At 38.0% G+C, this 22,304-nt stretch overlaps 1 protein-coding gene across 4 annotated transcripts in view; it reads left to right on the forward strand.

The window, feature by feature from the left end:
* FIG4 (FIG4 phosphoinositide 5-phosphatase) overlaps window positions 1-22,304 on the forward strand; it is a 131,820-nt gene that overhangs the window by 12,056 nt on the left and 97,460 nt on the right. For all 4 annotated transcript variants that reach the window (XM_023254237.2, XM_023254238.2, XM_045058612.1 and 1 more), the window contains exons 2-5: window positions 5,785-5,883; window positions 7,115-7,238; window positions 15,339-15,495; window positions 19,656-19,706. In XM_023254237.2, the coding sequence (XP_023110005.1) occupies window positions 5,785-5,883; window positions 7,115-7,238; window positions 15,339-15,495; window positions 19,656-19,706 (431 nt within the window). The remainder of the gene's footprint in view (window positions 1-5,784; window positions 5,884-7,114; window positions 7,239-15,338; window positions 15,496-19,655; window positions 19,707-22,304) is intronic.

The following is a 22,304-nucleotide window of genomic DNA, read 5'->3' on the forward strand; positions in this document are numbered from 1 at the left end:
CGGACCGCGAGATCATGACCTGAGCCGAAGTCGGATGCTTAACCGACTGAGCCACCCAGGCGCCCTGCTCTTGAGAATTTCTGATGTTAACTCTGTTCTTGATCTTTGGTTTGAAGCCTGGGTTTTGTTTTTTTTTTTTTTCCCCTCCTTAGAAGCTTGAGCTGTGTTTTACTTCGATTTTCTGAAATTTTACATTCCTACCTCCAGAGATAAGACATGCCACAAATTTCCACACCTTTTGGAGGTTCTGTAGTATAAATTGGATTGTTTCTTGACTTCCCCACCGCCAGTTTAGGATTCAGCTTTCTTGGGCATGCTTTTCAGGTTCAAATGATTTGTCATCATTGCTATCTCCACTCTTCCTTTTGCCCTTGGGGCTTATGTGTAAGGAAATGAACATAAAAAACTTTACTACAGTTTTAGTAAGGTGTTTGGGAAGAACAGGTGTTCACTCTTCCATCTTTACCCAGAAGACCATTCGTCTGCTCTTCAAACAACTCCGTTGTGGATTTTGCCCCCACCACTGTATCACTGAGACTGCACACAGAATGGTCACTCACAAGATCCTGTTGTCAGAGCCCCCGGGCACCTCTGTGCCCTCATCTTACTTGACCTCTCAGCAGCATTTGATGTGGATGTGACTGCCCCCTCATTTTCTAACTGATCTCCTTTGCTTTGATGACTCCATGCTGTCCTGGGGTTTCCCAAAAACACTGACCCTTTTTTTTTTTGTCTTCTAAACTGATTCCTTATTTGTATCTGGCCTTTAAAAATAATTTTATTTAGAGTGCTTCAGGCTAGTTTTTTTTGTGCTCTGTTTCTATCTTCATTTTTCCTACGAGGCTTAATCCAGTCACGTGACTTTAAATGCCATGTATGTGCTGCTGACACACACTGAGATCTCTCCTCTGACCTCCAGACTCAGAAGTTCCCATTTGATCTCTTTGGGCATGTTGTAAGCAGAACTCTTGGTTTCCCCTCAAACCTGCTTCCCTGCAGCCATCCCCACATCAGTAAGTGGCACCACCATGCCCAGACAAAAGTAATTGGATTGATTATTCTCCTTAAAAAATTGGTGTAAACTAACCCTTTATCCAGTAGTCATTTGCTAAGCGAAATAAGTCAGTCAGAGAAAGACATATGTTTTCACTCATATGTGGATCTTGAGAAACTTAACAGAAGACCATAGGGGAAGGGAAGGGGAAAAAATAGTTACAAACACAGAGGGAGGGAGGCAAACCATAAGAGACTCAAATACAGAGAACAAACAGGGTTGATGGGAGGGTGGGGGAGAGGAGAAAATGGGTGATGGGCATTGAGGAGGGCACTTACTGGGATGAGCACTGGGTGTTGAATGTAAGTGATGAACCACGGGAATCTACCCCCAAGACCAAGAGCACACTTTACACATTGTATGTTAGCCAATTTGACAGTAAATTATATTAAAAAAAAAAAAAAAAAAAAAGTGTGAAAGTGGACAGGCAACTGCCCACCAGAGGGCAGTACAGGCAAGTGGTTCTGTCCACAGCAGGCCAACCAAGAGCTGTTGTTTCCTCTCCCACCTAACTGGCTCCACATGAGGTCGCTTTTCTCTGCACAAAATATTTTTAGGCTTCTTAGACCACTTTAGAAGAGAGAATGTGGATAGTTATACTCCTTCCTGTTTCTTTTTCCCCTTTCAGGTCTGTTTGTAAATTCTGGGATTTTAGCTATTGGGTCCTCTGCTTCATGGAGTTTTTGGAAGAGCCTGGGTATGAGAAGTACAGATCTGCCCTCCCATGTTTGTACTCTATCGGCCAACAAGGCATAATACCTCCTAGCACTCAGGAATTACAACTGTCTTTTTATGACAAACTGCCAAATCATTGTCCTACTGCAGTTACTCTATAAATGTCCTAGGATCTATTAAAATTCTAGGAATTTCACGCAAGGATTTTACCTCTCTTAAAGCTGTGATGTGCTTCTTTACTGAGAGAATGACTTACCCAAAGAAGATGGGTTTGCATAAACCTTGCAGAAAGTTACCCGGAAAATTATATGATTCATCTGGGGTAGGGGGTGGTTTTTCACCTAGCATTTATTCAATGCCTGTGGAACCAGATTGTGCTACCAGACTAGAAACAACAACCACGGAGGTCAGGGAGTTAGCCCAAGTCTCCTGAGGTGCTTATAATTAGGTGAAGGGGCAGACATGTCCAAAGCAAATTTAGATAAGGCCTTCAACAGTAAGTGCTATAGATACAAAGGAAAGTGCTTTGGGAGGAGGCAGGTGGTGAGAAAGGATTGTTTCAGGTGGAGATGGTAGGTATCACTCATCCTATCATGGCTCAGTACATGGAGTCCTTTTGTGAGGTCCTTCAAGCCCAAATTCAGCGTCAGGACACCAGCCTCTGGATCGCTTGCTCTGACCCTCCCCAGATGACTGAAGTGCCCTTCCTATGTTGCCATCATCCAGTTCACCCTTCTCTTACGGCACGCTGTCCACTGTTGTTAATTTGCGTGCTACTCTCCTGAGGACAAAGACCGATTACTAATAGACTTGTGCATTCTCCCATTCTGGCTCCATTCTGGTCCTGCACGTGATTTTCGTTTTCTGGAGTACTCTCTTTTTTCTGTCTGTTTCTACATGCTGTCTCTTTCTAAATGCAGTGGCATGGACTCACTGACATCTTAAAAAGTAAAGGAGAGAAAAAGAACTGTCATTGAGTGCCTTGTGTTGAACACTCTTTACTATGTTAGGTATTTTATGAGCATTTTCTCACTCAACCTTGTTCCTCTAATGCACCAAGCTTCTTCCCCTTTCAGGTCTTTGCACTTGGTATTTCCTCTCATGGGGACTTTCTCAAGTGCTCAAGAAGGTATCTTCCTTTTCTGTTAACAAACATGTAGAGTTTACAAACCATCCTTCTGAAGTTAATTTTTCAGATTGGTTATCCACCCCTCCTCTCAGAGGTGGGTAGGGTCTCAGAGACAGGAATTAGCTGAGGCTAGGCTGAGCACCTGCCATCTCCTCCCTCTCATTGTCTCTGCCCTTCTGGCTGCTCCCCCAGTACATCAAGTCCTGGTCACTGGCTGTCTCAAGTCAGTTTACTAATATTTACCAAAATTGCTCTATTTCTACTTCATTATAAGTGGTAGTGTCATTCAGACTGTACCCCTCCTAGGAGCTAAGGGATTCCATTTTTTGGCTAGCTTTCCTCTTAAGATTGGGCAACCAATCACCTTCTTTAAAAAAAATTTTTTTTTTAACATTTATTCATTTTTGAGAGACAGAGACAGAGCATGAGTGGGGGAGGGGCAGAGAGAGAGGGAGACACAAAATCGGAAGCAGGCTCTAGGCTCTGAGCTGTCTGCACAGAGCCCCACGCGGGGCTCGAACTCACGGATGGCGAGATCATGACCTGAGCTGAAGTCAGACATTCAACCAACTGAGCCATCCAGGCGCCCCTAACCAATCATCTTTTAATTGAATTCGTGTTTAATAATTACAGGTACCATGCTCCCCCCTTCCTCCTGTCTGGCAGCAGCAGGGATGGTGCAGGGGCTGGGGCATGAGCCCCCAGAACTAGTCCTATTTTAACGTACAGTTTTGTTCTATGTAACCTGGAAGTCTAGATCCAACCTTATAAATGGATTTATATTTAATAATAAAAACTCCACCTATTTTTGCCAATCTAGTGTTAAAACAGTATAATCAAGTGCTCATCTTCTGATACACACTAAAATCTTACTTTAAAAAATCTTATCCATCCTTTAAGGCTTAATTCAAGTCCTGACTCCTCTGACATTTTCTGCACCTGTAATAAGTACCCTGCATTAATCTTCCCTGCTCTGAACTCCCATGGTCTTCATACTTCAGTTTGGCCATTAATCTAGAGGATCTTATTTGTTATTTAGTCATTTTGTGTGTTTCTTTTATTTTTTTTATTTTTTTTAACACTTATTTATTTTTGAGACAGAGAGAGAGAGAGACAGAGCATGAATGGGGGAGGGTCAGAGAGAGGGAGACACAGAATCCAAAACAGGCTCCAGGCTCTGAGCTGTCAGCACAGAGCCCGATGCGGGGCTCGAACTCACGGACCACGAGATCATGACCTGAGCCGAAGTCGGCCACCCAACCGACTGAGCCACCCAGGCACCCCTGTGTATCTATTTCTTAACTGACCAATGAAATGGTAAGATGTCAGTTGATCGTAGCAGTAGTCCCTTGATTTTTGCTATGTTGAAAAAGGCACCACTTTTAAAGGATATTTTTAGAGCAAGATTTTTTTTAATATGAAATTTATTGTCAAATTGGTTTCCATACAACACCCAGTGCTCATCCCAAAAGGTGCCCTCCTCGATACCCATCACCCCCCCCACCCCCCCCCCCCATCAACCCTCAGTTTGTTCTCAGTATTTAAGAGTCTCTTATGGTTTGCCTCCTTCCCTCTCTGTAACTTTTTTTTCCCCCTTCCCTCCCCCATGGTCTTCTGTTAAGTTTCTCAGGATCCACATAAGAGTGAAAACATATGGTATCTGTTTTTCTCCGTATGACTTATTTCACTTAGCATAACACTCTCCAGTTCCATCCACGTTGCTACAAAAGGCCAGATTTCATTCCTTCTCATTGATGCATAGTATTCCATTGTGTATATAAACCACAATTTCTTTATCCATTCGTCAGTTGATGGACATTTAGGCTCTTTCCATAATTTGGCTATTGTTGAAAGTGCTGCTATAAACATTGGGGTACAAGTGCCCCTATGCATCAGTACTCCTGTATCCCTTGGGTAAATTCCTAGCAGTGTAGAGCAAGATATTTTTAAATGACATATTTTTCCTAATGCATTTTACTTTCTTAAAATCAACTGAATAATTACTCACCTTGTTTAAGTTTTCTTAAAAGCATTTTTCATTGGGGTGCCTGGGTGGCCCAGCTAGTTGAGCGTCCAGCTTCGACTCAGGTCATGATCTCAAGGTTTGTGAGTTCGAGCCCTGCGTCAGGCCCTGTGCTGACAGCTCAGTGCCTGGAGCCTGCTTCAGGTCTGTGTCTTCTCCTCTCTCCCCTTCCCGACTTGTGCTCTGTGTCTGTCTGTCTCTCTCTCTCAAAAATAAATAATAATAATAAAATTAAAGAAAACATTTTTGTTATCTTTAAAATTATTTTTTTACATTATCAATTTTATTCTGAATGTTTATTTAAGAAGACTAAAGTGTTTAGGTATAATGCACCAAAGAAGTATTTCAGAAAAAAAAGAATATTTATTATTTCCTCCTGTAGCCTCAAAAAGCCATTTAGGAAACTACACTCTTTTAAATCTTTTATAGGACTTTGGGATTTTTATAGTTGCTATATTAAAGTCATTTTCAGTGTTGTACAGAAAATTTGTAAAGATTTATTTGATAAAATTTCAATATTTGCATAGCTATAATTGTCTAAACATTACTAATTGTGTGTTGAGCTTTCTAATTCTTACTATAGAGCTGCTTCTTCCTGGCAAAGTTTAAACATCAGTCTCTAAATCAGTTAGGTTAATCTCTATATAATATGATTAAATTAATCTGACCTGGTTACCACATACATTTAAGATACCAGACTAATGTTTATCATGACATCACTAAGAATATTTCAATTTTAAAATTGAACTTTTAGAATCTGCCAGTTATATTTAACAGAAATATTTCTTTTCTAAAGTAACCTGACGTTATTACAGTATTTAATTTCAAAAACCAAAGTAGTTATAAAATGTGTATAAGGCAAAGCACATTCAAAAACTAATGACATTTCTTTGTCATTTATAGAGATACTTTCTAGTTGGGAGCAATCATGCAGAAACAAAATATCGTGTTTTGAAGATTGATAGAACAGAACCGAAAGATTTGGTCATAATTGATGATAGGGTAAGTATCTTGCAAACCTGAATACAAACAGAAACTTTTGTACCTGTTGTTTAAAGGATATGAAAGAGCCTCACAGCTCTTAGTGATGTATATATATTTTTTTCCTTTTTAAATCAGGCATCTGAAAATTACAATTATTTCTTATGGTTGGCTGGAATTTAAATCTCTAATCTGGTTTCTAGAAATTACTGGTGTTAAAAAGAATGCTGGAATTGCGCTTTGATACGTTTTGATTTGTTTCACCAAGCAAACTCTTTGGATAAGATAATGAGTATATTTTCTTTTAGAAGTGACATTTTAAGGATTTAATGTAACTCTTAATATTGCATCTACCGAAGAGATTATTTATTGCTATGCTTTGATATGAAGCTACTTCATATTAAGTCTGGGCTGCAGACTTTTATTCTATTAAAAATCACCTCTAGGTGATGTTCTGATGCATGAGAGAAATGTTAAGCTGTTCTTTTCCAGATGTTATATTATCTAGAGCAGGAATACAGACTTCATTCAGGAGGAACAAAAACGTGAGACTGTTAGTCAAAAGTGAAATACAGTGTGGTGATATTGAACAGTTCATTGTAACTCTTTCAAATGAAAGAACCTAACTCCCTTTGTATTGAAGTTCTGTCTGTGAACATTTTGAATCCATGTAGATTGCCGGTTTCTTAAATATGTTGGTAGCTACAGTTTGGAACCCATTTTCACTAAGTTCTTTGTAAATCTATTTTCTGTGTTATAATAATTTTAGATAGATTGTATATTGTGATTTCCTGCATTCGTGGATATGGTTGTTCTTCACTCTCCTATTCTGGGAGTTTTTATTAATATACTGTATCGATTCTTGTTTTACTTGGAGATAGAAGCGGTTGATCAGGGATTCCTTTGAGAATCTAAGAAAAGCTATGGGCCTTATAAAAATAAAAGTATATTTGTGCAAGTAAACCTTTGCACACAGTCTTGAGGCGTTCATAGATTTCTTGAAATTTGTCTTGTGGAGCCTTTAAGTGTATGGTTTAGAAGATAAGGTTTTGACACAAGTTTTTGGTAAAGCAGCATGTGATCCAATAACTACCTGTAATTGCTAATATTAAAGAATTTGTTGGCTTTTAAAAATTATAGCTTAGTTGTGCACTATTATATGCTTCTCTATGAAATAGCTAGTGATTCTTAGAGGCAATACATCATCTAAAGAATAAGTACAATCTTACAGATTGAATTTGTTTATTTTTAGCATGTATATACTCAGCAAGAAGTGAGAGAACTTCTTGGCCGCTTGGATCTAGGAAATAGAACAAAGATGGGACAGAAAGGATCCTCTGGGTTATTTCGAGCTGTTTCAGCTTTTGGTGTTGTAGGTAAGAAATGTATCTCCTTCTTACTACTTTTTTTTTTCCTCTATGTAGACTACTAAAAGATAGTTTCATGTAGTTATGTAATTATAACCCATAATCTGTGGCTTTGGTTGTTTCAATTTCATTATTCATCAATCAGATATCAAATAGCCTATAGTATCTGCCAAGTGCTGTTCAATTTCATATAGGATAAGCATAAATATAGAAATGGTTTGGGCCTTTAAGAAGTCTGTTGTCGGGCATGTTGAGGAATGAAAAAGTAAAAAAAAAAAAAGAAAGAAAAGAAAAAAATTAGCTTGGACTATAAACATCTGCCCTGCCATTCATCAGCTGGAAAAACAGATACTGGTAAAACTGGTTTAAATTAACAGGGATTTCTGGGGCACCTCGGTGGCTCAGTCGGTTGAGCGACTGACTTCGGCTCAGGTCATGATCTCATGGTTCATGAGTTCAAGCCCCGCGTCAGGCTTGCTGTCAGCACAGAGCCTGCATCCTTCCCCCAAATTCAGTCATAACCCCTTTACTTCATTTATTCACAGACAAGTGTAGATATACTTTTGGCTTTTATGGATTCTGCTGTCTAGCTTTGGGACAGTAGTGAGATGCCCCACAGTTCTGATGTGTACATCATCCCTTATTGCAATGAGTCAGTACACCTGTCTTTGCCGTACTATGGATTTGTCTCTGGGAGTCTTAGGCTGACTACACTAGGATGAGGGACAAAATCTAATACATGCAAGGCAAGTCCACTATTGTGGTTAAGAGCCAAGCTGTGTAGTGAAAAGTTACATGGGGGTGGAGATTATGTAAGAGGTAGATGACTTGGACCAGGAATGGCCAGGAAAGATTTCCTGGGGAAAGTGAGACTCCAGCTGGACCTTGAAGGAGGAACAAGATTTGGATGGATGTGGGGAAGAGGGGGAAAGAACCCCAGTAGGGATGATGGCAGGGGCACAGGCTTGAAGATGTCCCTGGGTCCTGGAATGTTGGCACGTAGTTGGGTGAGGCCAGACTGCATGGGACCTTGGCAGCCAGGCAGAGGACAATTGTATGGGATTGCTTCTCTGATGGCAGTGCCTTATTTTGAGTCTGCATTTTTTTTTAAACATTTAACAACTTTATTTTTGTGCTCTTTAAACCAGCTGGACTGTATGCAATGTTAACTGAGTGATTAGTATCTATAGATGTTAACAAAATTAATATGGACTTAACTGTGCTGTGTAGTTTCAAATGCTTATGTTTTTCTGATTAGCACTTTCTATTTTGGGACACTATTTGTTGAAACTTTGATTATATTCTGCCATATTTGAAGTTTTTCTCCATGTGCTCTCATAGCTCTTCATATGTAATCCCTTCAGGTCCATTTTGTGTCTAAGTGGCTGTCAGGGAAGGTCAAGAGTGGTAGGTGTGTTTAGCTTCTTCTTTGGACTGGCCCCTTTTTTACACTTTCTGCTCAGTCTTGACAAATATGTTGAAGTTACATGTTTAACAGATAAATGTTTATGGATGTTTGCACGTCTGTGTATGTCAAGTGAGTTCATGTGTTTAATTAAATTCCATGAATGCTGTAATGTTAAATTCCACTTTAAGTGTCACATATATGTTTTTTAATTAATTAATTTATTTTCAGAGAGAGAGCAAGTGGGATGGGGCAGAGACAGAGAATCCCGATCTGTCTCCACACTGTCAGCGCAGAGCCTGATGTGGGGCTTGACCTCATGAACTATGATATCATGATTTGAGCTGAAATCAAGAGTTGGACATTTAACTGACACTTAACCCACCCAGGTGCCCCAGTGTTGCATATATTTTATTTTATTTTATTTTTATTTTTTTATTAAAAAAAATTTTTTTTTACATTTATTCATTTTTGAGAGACAGAGGAGAGACAAAGTGCAAGCAAGGATGGGGCAGAGAGAAAGAGAGACAGACACACACAGAATCCCAAGCAGGCTCCAGGCTCAGAGCTGTCAGCACAGTCCTATGCGGTGCTTGAACTCATGAACCATGAGATCATGACCTGAGCCAAAGCCGGTTGCTTAACGACTGAGCCACCCAGGTGCCCCATGTATATTTTAAATTAAAGGAAAAAAAAAACACCCTGGAAATACAATGTGTCTTATTTTTTTTAATATATGAAATTTATTGTCAAATTGGTTTCCATACAACACCCAGTGCTCATCCCAAAAGGTGCCTTCCTCAATACCCATCACCCACCCTCCCCTCCCTCCCACCCCCCACAATGTGTCTTAAATATAGTAAGGTTTTAATTTCAGTATTAGTTACTTAATAGGTTAAACTTATTCCTTTCAATGCTGATACTTATACTTTTTTAAAACGGAAATTTCCTCAGGTGAATGTAATGTTGAATGCCTCATTAGCCAGGGTTTATTATCCAAAATTGAACCTTCCTCGATGATTAAGAGTAACGAAGTGACGATCAGTTATTGAACTGTTTAAAAATAGCTACCCTTGGGTATTCTGGAGTTGAAGTGGGCAGCTTGCCTTTACATTAAATGGTCTCTAGACCGTTACACTGTTTTGTTTTTATGGTTCTTTAGTCATCCTTCATTGTTCTTGGCATATTTGCTTTTAGCAGTATTCCTTGCCTCGTTTTATTTTATTTATTTATTTTTTCCTTGCCTCGTTTTAAAATGAGTTATCTATCGATAACTAAACTTATAAAACCAGAGCTTGATTTTTATCAATTGATAACCAGGTTTGTAACCAGATAATTTATTTTATACACAAGTATTAGAAAACTTTGGGTGAAGGCTGAAGGTGTCTTCTTGTCTCTCATAGAGGTGACATCCATAGGTGTTGTGGTAGCTGTTTCTCTTGCGGTTAGAGACATCTTAAGATTGAGACTATCCTTGGATAATGAAGTCACTGACAGACTGACCTACCAGTAAAGTGACACAATAATGTACTAAGTAAAGATGTATTGGTTTTATGGAAATATATTGTATGTATTCTTGTTCGACCATGTCAGTGAAGCTTAGGATCACTGAAAGAGTAAATAGAGAGTTAATGGAAATCTATGATTTGTCTCGTAAGTCCTGTCTTAGAAACCGTGAGGGATATTGAAACAGTGAAATGCAAAGTGCCTATCTTTGAAAAATATATAGTCTGGTTGTCAAAATAATACATATGAGAAGTGACTAGCATGGTTTTCTTCTGTTCTGTGACCAAAATATTTTCTTAGTTAACTTTTTCAGCATGTGTAGTTTGTGAATAGTATTTTGCTGGAATGTTTTTAGACTGTTATCACGGTTAATTTAGTTCATCATCTGTAAGAATCTAGAGCAGTGATTCTCAGTTGTCTGCAGTAATGGACCAGATTGTTTCTACAGAAATGTCACAGACCAACACATGATCCTACTGTGCATAACTAGTCTGCAGCTTGGAGCACATGTGACTCATCACACAAGTTCAGTAAGACCCAAACTAGTCTATGCCCTATTCAAGGCAAGTTCATTGATGATGCACTTGGATGTTGTAGCAATCTCAAATTGCTCTAAAGTTTCTAAATCCTTACTTTTTCCACTTGTTTTCTTGTCTTTTCATGGGTGTGGTACTCACGAAAAGCTCATGGATTGTCGCTGGTCCCTAGATATGAGTCGATCTAGTCATATGTCTACCTTATACATTTCTGACCCACTCCATTGTTATTTGATAGCCAGCAGGAGGTTTGGTCAACCACTGAATGAGATCACTCCCATTTGAGAGCATTCCTCCCAAAGTTGTTTTATTTGATCTTGGGGCACATGGATGGAGTTGGTGGCTAGTTACCTATAGTCTTTACTAGGCTTAGCTCTGTGACATCCCAGCCTGTTTTGCTACATAGCTTCAGGTCAATGTCCTTTTTCTGCCTGTCAGAGGATACTGTTCTAAGTTTCTAGCATATTGAAGGGGAGTAGTAGAGTAAGTATCATTGTAGACTAAGACACAGTTGTTATTTAAAGCAGCACACTTAGAAATGGATTTCAGGGGTGACTTGGGCTCAGGTCATGATCTCACAGTTTGTGAGCACGAGCCATGCTGACAGCTCAGAGTCCGGAACCTGGTTCAGTTTCTGTGTGTCCCTCTCTCTCTGCCCTCCTCTCTCTCTCTCTCTCTCTCTCTCTCTCTCTCTCTCTCTCTCAAAAATGCATTTAAAAAATTAAAAAAAAAAAAAAAGAAATGGATTGCAGATCCATGATAATAATGAAGATAACAGCACATAGTGTGAGCCTCAGACCATTAAGGGACCAGTAGATTTGGTGTTAGAGCATCACTTTGGTTCTAGAGGGCTCTGTTGTGCCTAGATCCTATGTACCTTATGGAGGTTTTTCATGCTTCTCTGCCAGAGTGCTGTTCTCCCTAAAGGCTTTTAAGATAATGACTAGCTGGCATGGTGGTGACCCCTGAAGTGGGATACTGCATTCTTCTCTGTTGGTGGGCTGGTGGGGTCCTCTCCAGCCACCAGAACTCCCACTGCATCCTTTTATACTATCCTTTTCTGTATACTTTGCTCAGTGTCCATTTCAAATGAAAATGCCTTCTCTATGGGGAGAGAGAGAAATCACTTTTGCAAGATGACTGTCATCATGGCTTCTGAGAAGTGCTCAGTGAAATTGGTGTGGGGTCATAAGTACACAGAATGAAGATGAAAAAACTTGTTCTGATTTTGGTGTGTTTAAGTGGTGAATAGGCTAACTCCTGGCAGATGTTCTGTGCCTTTCTGAAGTCTTTTAATTGTTGGCTGTATTTGATAAGAACTTTTTTAAAATGAGAGTGACATTTCCAGTTAGTAGTAAAAAGGAAGAAGGAAAAAATTTCATTTATAATAAACCGAAGGCATTTGTGCTGGTAGAAGAGTCTCTTTTGTGCAATATATTTACTTCCCTGTATTCAGATTATGAAGAGAAAGGTAGAATGGTATAAATAGTCTTGAGCTAAAAAACATAAAATTAAAATTCAGTTGGAGTATAGATTGAGAAATTATTAGAGATTTTTTTCAATAAAAAGTAAATATATAGCAAGAATGAAAGGAGAACTCATTCATTTTGGAAATACTTGTTATTTAAACCCTTGAGTGTTTTTTTGCTGCTTCCAAGGGCTTTACTTTTATGAGTTTTATCCTTGTAAAAGGATAGCTTCTTTTTTACTCGCTTTTAATGAGATTGTCATCAGCTCTTTTCCTCCCTATTCCTGCGTCCTTCAGCTTTAGTCAGGGAATTTTTTGTCAGTCTCTAAGGCAAAGAAAGGAGTAAATGAACTTTTTTTTAAGAAGCACTTTGCACTTTGTGGATCTCTAAAATATAAGTATGCTTCACTCTTTTAATGGTGTTTTTTCCTCAATAGCTTTTTCTCTTGTATATTTTAGCTCATTTATGTTAATATGTCAATTCCTAGTTTCCTTTTTTTGTCAGCTGAGAATAACAAGACACAGACATTAGGTATTTGTCAATTCTAGAACAAAAAATTCATAGTATCAAATCCTAGCTCAGACATTACAGAATATAACACTCTGAGAGAGAGAGAGAGAGATAGTGCAGGTGTATGTGAGAACATGCACATGTACACATGAGAAAGTTTTGAAAGATAATTATGCTAGATATAAGATTCTTGGTTGACAGTTTTTTCTTTCTTTCAGTACTGTGAATATATTATCCTACAGCCTTGTGCCCTCCATCGTTTCTGATAGGAAGTCAGCTGTATGATAGTATCTGACTCTTGCTCCCAGTGAGCTGGGGTGAGGGCAATGGGGACCCAGTATTCTTGACCAGTCATGCTGGGGTAGAGTCTCTACAAGTAGGAGCTGGGGAGAAGAAGGAATCCCCCAATCTCAGCAGAGCTTACCTGGGAATAGAGCTCCTATAACACAGAGCTGGAGGGAATGAGACATTCTGGTGGCCTGCACCTTCTGAGCAGAAACCTTGGCCTTAGACTGAGAACTAGGGAGAGAGGGAAAACACTATCCTCTTGGTTACACCTGCCCAGAGTTGATATCCAGTCACACCAGACTGGGAGAGAGGTGTGAAAGGGAAGTAGGTTATGGTTCAGATGTCACACACTTGCTGTTCTTACCAAGGTTTAGTAGATTTTCTTGAATAAATATTTCTCCATTTGTTATATGCCATTAGAACAATTTCCAGAAACTTTAAAAGTTTTGTTTTGTTTTTATAAATTTTACCAGTTTTGTTTGTTTCACTGGAGAGAGGGTCTGCTGGTCTCCTCATTTTGCCATTTTGGAAATGACCCCTCCCCCCAAAGGGAGTTAGTTTTCACTCCCAAAGCAAAAGTTCTGGGAGCCAAAAAAAATTTAATCAAGACTATAGAATAAGTAGGGTGTTGCTAAGAACTTAGTGCTACTAAACATAACACATATGGTCTTTAATCACCCATGTACAACATGTGCACTTCAATGATTTGACATAAAATATAGTTTTATAATGCTCCAACTTTCAAGCTTAACTATCACAGGTGATACCTGTGGAAGATTGCATGAAGGATATGCAATTTACTGGATATATTGTTTGCTGAAACAAAAAAAGGTGGATCTGGCTCCACCTCTCCCTGTCCCATTGAAGTCACCTCATTATTGTATAAATGGTTTCCAATGCGGTGTTACTCTTCCTTGGCAACCATTGATTGGTCCAGGGCTGGGCACCCAATCCAAGTTGGGCCAGTCCACGTCCTTTCCTAGGAATTCTGGAATTGAACTTGATAAAAAAAAGTTGTTTTTTCCAGTGAAGCTTCTGGGCGTAAAACTTAGAGCTGTTAGCATCTGTGTTTCCCACCACGTTTCCAGAGAAGTGGAGGGGGCTGGTCTGTGGAGGAGGCTAGTCTATATATAGAGAGAAGAATGGAGCACATGTTCAGATCTTGACACTAGGTGTTTTTTGGAGGCCCAATCATATTGTTGCCCATTGGTGCCTTGGATCACCTCAGTACCCTTAATATAAATTTCTTTTTTTAAAGGTGGCTCCAGTTGGGTTTTGCTACTAGTAATCAGGAATCTATGAAGTTTATTCTTCCTTTTGAGCAACATGTCCCAAAGTATGTTCCTCAGAACTTATCCTTTGGTTAATTTATTTTTATTTGTTTATTTAAAAAATAAATGTTTATTCATTTTTGACCGAGAGAAATATTGTGAGTGGGGGTCAGGGAGGGGAAAGAGAGAGGGGGACAGACAATCCAAAGTGGGCTCTTCACTGACAGCAGCAAGCCTGATGAGGGGCTCGAACTCACGAACTGTGAGATCATGACCTGAGCTGAAGTTGGATGCTCAAGTGACTGAGCCACCCAGGTGCCCTGGTTAATTTCTTTTTAAAAAAGAGGATGAGGTTCTTAATCTTTATCCCCCATCGAGATTCACAGGTGCATGTTAGCACAGTACTGTAAGTTTCTGAAAACTTACTTGGTTTTCTGTTTGCTTTTATGTACTTTTTACTAGTATATATATTGATTTAGTTTGCATATGTGTATAAATATGACATAAAAGTTACAGTCTTAGCCATTTTCAAGTGTACAGTATAATAATGTTAACTATACATACCTTGTTGTGCAACAGATCTCTAGGCCTTTTCATCTTGTGAAATGAAACTCTATACCTATTAAATAACCAACTCCCCTTAATCTTATGTATATTTTTGCTTAAAGCACATCAATCCTATTTGGAATGAGACTAAATATAAAAGAATGACTGAGATAAAATGGTTTAGAGTAGTATTTTTTAAGTGAGATATATGTCAGTATGGAGATTAATTATAATACCACTGAAAATGTGTATGGCTGTGAATCAGAAATAAAGTAGGAAATGTGTCAGAAAACTTTTGCCTTTTAAATATATATCTAGGGCGCCTGGGTGGCTCAGTCGGTTAAGCAGCTGACTTCAGCTCAGGTCATGATCTCATGGTCCGTGAGTTCGAGCCCCGCGTCGGGCTCTGTGCTGACAGCTCAGAGCCTGGAGCCTGTTTCAGATTCTGTGTCTCCCTCTCTCTAACCCTCCCCCATTTATGCTCTGCCTCTCTCTGTCTCAAAAATAAATAAATGTTAAATATATATCTAAAAGCATTACTAAGTGTAGGAAACTTTATCTTTCTTTTTGTTGCATAGGTTTTGTGAGGTTTCTAGAAGGCTATTATATTGTGTTAATAACTAAAAGGAGGAAGATGGCAGATATTGGAGGTCATGCAATATATAAGGTTGAAGATACAAATATGATCTATATACCCAACGATTCTGTACGAATTACTCATCCTGATGAAGCCCGGTATGTAGCAGTGGTAACTACTGTTTGTTGTTGTTGTTGTTGTTGTTGTTGTTGTTGTTGTTGTTTTTAAATGTGGTAGACCAACTAGGAAACAAAATACAGTCAAAATATTATAGGTATTATGTTAAAGATGCAAAATACTAGCTCAGAATTCTGTAGTTTTGTCCAAGGTCTATTATTAACCTCTGTTACAACAGTTGATTCAGGTGAGGATCAACAACAGCTACTAAAGGCATTAGGTGAAATGTTACTGAGGGAAGAATATTCACTCAGTCTCAACATCTACTCCATGAATCTTTTTATTTACAAAGAAAAAAAAAGAATGGCAAACATACTTAACCCAAATGTTCAAACTTAGCATCATGTGACAAAACTGACATTATCTGCCTCTCGGTGTGAAGCAATGGGAAGGACACAGATTACCTGCATAGTTTTCTTGCTAAAAATATATATGTATTTGTTTTTTTATGCTGTGTTTACCATGATGAGTGTGGTTTCTGTCTGTTGCCATATGACATTGTTACAGTGTTATTAACTACATTCCCTGTGCTGTACTTTTCATCCCTGTGATTTCTTTTACAACTGGGAGTTTATACCCCTTAATCCTCTTCACCTATTTCACCCATCCTCCAATCCAACCCCCTCCCCTCTGGCAATATTAACTTGAATCTGAGCATGAGGAAATAATCAGACAAACCCATCTTGTGGGACATTCTGTAAGACAACTGGCCTGAACTCTTTAAAGATGACAGTGTCATCAAAGACCGAAAAAGCCAGAGGACTGTTCTAGATTTTAGAACAGGCATGACAACCAGATGCAGCACATGAATATCTGTTGGATCCTGGATTAAAACGTATGTGTGCGTACACAGGTGTGTGCATTTACACACAGAGCTGCAAAGAACTTCATGTGCACAGTTTGTACGTGGATTATATACTAGGAGGTACTGAATCAATATTAAATTTTAAGTGTAAAAATGATATTCTTTTTTTTTAGGAGATTATCTTTGTTCATAATAGATATATACTAAAATATTTAGGAGTGAAGTGTCATCATGCCTGCTACTTACTGAAAATGCTTTAGGAAAATAAAACGTACTTGTGTATTTAGAAAGAGGGAATGTGCATGTGTGTGTTTAAGGAGAGAGATCTAACAGTGAATTCAAATGAAGGGAATTATTGTACTATTTTTCCTTCCAATTTTTCTGTAGATTTGAAATCTTTAAAAAGTTTTGGAGGGAAATTAGAGCCTTGGGAGCCTTGGGAATGTGGGAAAAGGCTATTAATAAGTTGATAGAGAAAAGAATAGAATGGATTTATCTTAATACATAAATTTATTTATTATGAACATAATAAAGGTTAAAATGGAACAAAGTTAGGCATGCTTATTTGTTTTTAAGTTTAAATTTTAGTTACACTCTATACTTTTATAGTGTTGTTCTAGATACATGAGCCAAAATTTAAAGGTGGTGTGGCTCTGTTGCTTAAGAACCTCTTAGTGGATTTTGGACTCTCATGATTCTGTCTTTGATGATATATGGAAATGGAGTTGTCAAAAAATAATTGGTTTCAGATTATTTACCTATTCAGATTAAATAAGAATTTAACAAAGTAGTCCTTTGTCTTATACTAACTGAAAAAAATTATATCCTGCATATCTTACAGGAAGACATAGTATGTTGATTGAAAGTAAATTAGGTACTCCCAAAAGAAAACAAAAACACCGACTCAAAAAGATACGTGCAACCCTATGTTTATTGCAACATTATCTACAGTAGCCAAGATGCGGAAGCAACTCAAGTATCCATCCATAGATGAATGGATAAATAAGATGTGGTGCATATGCGTGTACACACACACACACACACACACACACACACACACACACACCATGGAATATTATTCAGCCATAAAGAGAATGAGCTCTTGTGATTCATGACAACATGGGTAGACCTAGAAGGTGTTACGCTAAGTAAAATAAGTCAGACAGAGAAAGATAAATGCCATGTGATCTCATTTATATGTGGAATCTGAAAAACAATACAAATAACAAACCAAAGCCAGAAACAGACTCATGAATACAGAGAACAAATTGGTGGTTGCCATAGGAGCAGAGGTGGGAGGATGGGTGAAATAGGTGAAGGGGATTAAGAAGTATAAGCTTCCAGTTATAAATAAGTCATGAAGATGAAAAGTACAGCATGGGGAATATAGTCAATAATATTGTAATAGTGTTGTATCATGACAGATGGTAAGTACACTTACCATAGTGAACATTGAGTAATGTACAGAATTGTCAAATCACCATGTTGTACACCTGAAACCAATATAACATTTTTGCCAACTATACTTCAGTAATAAATTTTTTTTAAATAGTGAATCAGACCACATGTGAATCTAAGGGGTGAGAAAAAGTTGAAGAGGTTATTACTTATAAACCTCATCTTTATGATTCTTTAGCCAGGAATGGTAAAACAAATTATGTTGTTCTATATAGTGATTTGACTGTCTTTAAAGAGTGAAATTACTGGGGCACCTGGGTGGCTCAGTCGGTTAAGTGTCTGACTTTGGCTCAGGGCACGATCTAGCAGTTTGTGAATTCAAGCCCCGCATTAAGCTCTGTGCTGACAGCTCAGAGCCTGGAGCCTGCTTCAGATTCTGTCTCTCTCTCTCTCTGCCTCTCCCCAGCTCACACTCTGTCTCTCTCAAAAATAAATAAATTTTTAAAATAATTAAAAAATTAAAATTACTTATTAAAATAAAGAGTAAAATTACTGTAGGATTAATACTGTGTAGCAGTGGACATTATCCAGAGCAAGATACAATTATATTAATAGTTTGTTATAGGTAGGCTGAAGTAGTATTACTAGATAGGTAAAACTTGTAATGTATTTATAAAACTATCTAATGCAATAAGTCACTTAAGTTAAAAGATTTGGTGGTGTGCCTGGCTGGCTCAGTTGGAAGAGCATGCAAGTCTTGATCTCTGAGTCATGAGTTTGAGCCCCATGTTGGGTGCAGAGATTACTAAAAAGTAAATAAATAAACTTAAAAAAAGACTTGGTAAAATATTAGGAAATACAAATACAGTACAACTCAACATTTTATACAAAATGAGAAGTAGAGGTTATCCCTGCAATGCATGGTTGTATCAGCACTAGAAAAAAAAATTTTTTTAATTTTTTTTTTTTAACGTTTATTTATTTTTGAGACAGAGACAGAGCACGAACGGGGGAGGGGCAGAGAGAGAGGAAGACACAGAATCTGAAACAGGCTCCAGGCTCTGAGCCGTCAGCACAGAGCCCAACGCGGGGCTTGAACTCACGGACCATGAGATCATGACCTGAGCTGACGTCGGATTAACTGACTGAGCTACCCAGGCGCCCCAACACTAGAAAATTTTGCTGGAGCACTTCACTACATTAAAATATTTTGGAGAAAACTATGATCATCTTAATATTTGTAGAAAATATGCTTAACAAACTCAGTACCCGTTTGTGATCAAAAGTCTTTAAAAAGTTGAAAGAATTTGAAAAAATGTTAACATTTATTAATCCTGAGGGATAGATATGCAGATATTTTATTCTGTACTTTTTTTTTTTTTTTTGCAGTTGAAAAACTTTACAACTTAAAATCATGGTGACCCACGAACATTTTTGCTTGTTTTCATTACTCTCCTCTCTCCAACCTCAAAGCATTTGCAAAGCACATAATTGTAAAAAAAAGAACAGTATTTACTTCTGTGTTGCCCTGAGTCTAAGTGCTCCACATCTCAGTACATGACTCTCCCTCTCTGGCACAATCAGGGATGAGGAAGTGGTCAAACTATAAAGTTAAGGGTCTCTGAAGGGACAATCAACAGACTTAGAAATTGCTTCAGATGAAATCCCTACTGCAGCTATGGATTGAATTCCCCAGGGTTTTTAAAAACTATTTTATTTTTAAGTAATCTCTGCACCCATCATGGGACTTGAACTCACAGTCCCGAGATCAAGAGTTGCATGCTCTACCAACTGAGCTCTACCAACTGAGCCAGCCAGGTGGCCCCTGAATTCCTCAGTTGTAATGAGAGGTATTCACAAATATAAATGTATATGTGAGTATAATTAAGCTATGCAAAATAATAGTATTATGTGAATGTAATATGCTTTTCTTTTTAGGTATCTACGAATCTTTCAAAATGTGGACCTGTCTAGCAATTTTTACTTTAGGTAAGTCTAAACTTAGTTTTTCTCTTGTTAGTCACTTAAATGTTTATATTATTTTCCAGGAAGTAAAAACAAAATCAGAGGACACAATAGTACTTCCTTTATTTTTTTTATTGGCCAAATTATTTCATCTAAAAACATAAAGGTACAGGTATTTCTTCCCTTTAAAAATCTTAGAATTGAATATTGAATGGGCAAATTAAAGGGCAACTGTTCTCACTATAAGCATCCTCTTTGTTTTAGGTGGAATTTTAATGAAATATTCTTATTTTGTAATTTTTAATTACAAAATGAAATTTGCATTCAGTTTCTAATACAGAGTTGTAACCATTTCACAGTTCAATGTTTAGTTAACCATCTAGCAAAATTAAAAACAAATTCAGGATAGGAAGAACTATTGCAATACCAAGATACCGCTAATGGCATTGTAAATTAATAGTTTTCCTGAAGAGGAATGTAGCATTAAGTATTTGTTAAAATATATCCTAAGAAAATAAATTAGGAGAGAAAATATTAATTCCTGTTTATAAAGGGACACTTATAGCTTCTCTGTTTATGATAGCCCCAATGCAAGCCAGCCAATGCAGGGACAACCCAAATACCAATAGTTGAATGACAGGCAAGTACATTTTAACAGAGCATTGTGATAGAGTATTATACCACCACTGATGTGGCCAATATGTAGGCCTAGGAGCTACAGGGTTATTGTGCTAAGTGGAAAATTCTTTCAGCTGTAATATCCAAACTAAAAAGGTAGAACACAAAATAGCATGCACCAAAAAGGACACGAGTGCTAAGGACTAAATGAGGGCCTAGAGTGTTGTAACTCTTGATGCCATGCACTGATGCATTATTTTAAATTTATTAAAAAATTTTTTTTAACATTAGCCACTTTTTTTTGTTTATTTATTTATTTTGAGAAAGAGAGCACATGTAAGTGTGAGCCAGGGGAGGGGCAGAGAGAGAGGGAGAGTGAGAATCTCAAGCAGGCTCAGTGCTATCAGCACAGAGCCCACGTGGGGCTGGATCTCACAAACCATGTGATCATGACCTGAGCTGAGATCAAGAGTCGGACGCTTAACTGAGCCACCCCAGCGCCCCTTTAAATTGTTTATACAGTTAACCACTTGTTTACCTATGAAATAAAGAAAAATGTGTTTACTATATAGAATGGGTTATGTCTTCATAAAACTGAAGGGAGTTCATTATTTTAACAGTAGTATATATTGAAGGGCTCCTAAAGAAAAAACTTTCACTTCCTCAAATGTTTATTGAATGTATATTTCCATTGTGTTTATCTCAGTCATCTGCTTCTCTGTCTTTGTTGCTTAATTATATGTTTATAGCATCTGCAAGTTATCACTGCAACTTGGTGGTGCTGTTAGAAATGGTCCTCTGCTCCATGATTTCAACTTCGTTTGTATCCTGACAGCTCTCTGGCCAAGTCATCCCATAAGTAAAATATGTTGGTTGAGGTTTTTGTGTCTGATAAGTAAGCTTCAAAAAGCATATACTACATTCTTAAGATTCGGCTGGAATAAAGCAGTTACTCTAACTAGGAAAAAATTGATTTTTAAAAGTCGAAAATCAACATCCCTCCCCCCCAACCCCTGCGCGTATTGAGGTATTACTGACATATATCATCTATAAGTTTAAGGTGTACAACATGATGTTTAGATACACATAAATAGTATGACATAATTACCACAATAAGGTTAGTCAACACTTCCATCCCCTCACACCCCCATTATGAGGGTGTGTGTGTGTGTGTGTGTGTTGAAAACATTCCAGATGTGCTCTTAACAAATCTGAGGTTGTAATTCGTTACTGTTAATTACAGTTGCCATGCTATGCATTAGATGCCCAGATCTTTTTTGTCTTATAGCTGGGAGTTTGTACCGTGTGACCAGTACACAGCTCATTTGGCTTTTTTAGATTCTGCATAGAAGTGAGAACATATGGAAATAATCAGACTTATTTCACTTAGTATATTGCCTTCAAGTTCCATCTATGTTGTTGCAAATAGCAGGATTTCTGTCTTTTATTTTTATGGTTGAATGATATCTGTGTGTGTACGTGCACCATATCCTTTTTATCCATTTACCTATTTCTGGACTCTTAGGATGTTTCCATGTTTTGGCTATCATGAATAATGCTTCAGTCAACATGGGTATGCAGATATCTCTTAAGATGATGATTTAATTTCTTTTGGCTATATACTCATAAGTGGGAATACTGGATCATATGGCAGTTCTATTTTTTTATTTTGAGAGACAGAGAGTGCGAGCAGAGGAGGGGCAGAGAGAGAGAGGGAGAGAGAGAATCCCAAGCAGGCTCTGTGCTGTCAGTGCAGAACCTGATGCAGGGCTCGAACTCACAGACCTTGAGATCATGACCTGAGCTGAAATCGAGTCGGCTGCTCAACCAACTGAGCTACTCAGGCATCCCTGGTAGTTCTATTTTTAGTTTTTTAAGGAACTTCCATACAGTTTCTACAGTGACTGAACCAATTTACATTCCCACCAGCAGTGCACAAGCGTTCTTTTTTCTCCATAGCTTAACCAACACTTGTCTCTTGTCTTTTTGATAATAGCCATTATA

The sequence above is a fragment of the Felis catus genome, chromosome B2, assembly GCF_018350175.1.
Source record: "Felis catus isolate Fca126 chromosome B2, F.catus_Fca126_mat1.0, whole genome shotgun sequence".
Classification (NCBI taxonomy): Eukaryota; Metazoa; Chordata; class Mammalia; order Carnivora; family Felidae; genus Felis; species Felis catus.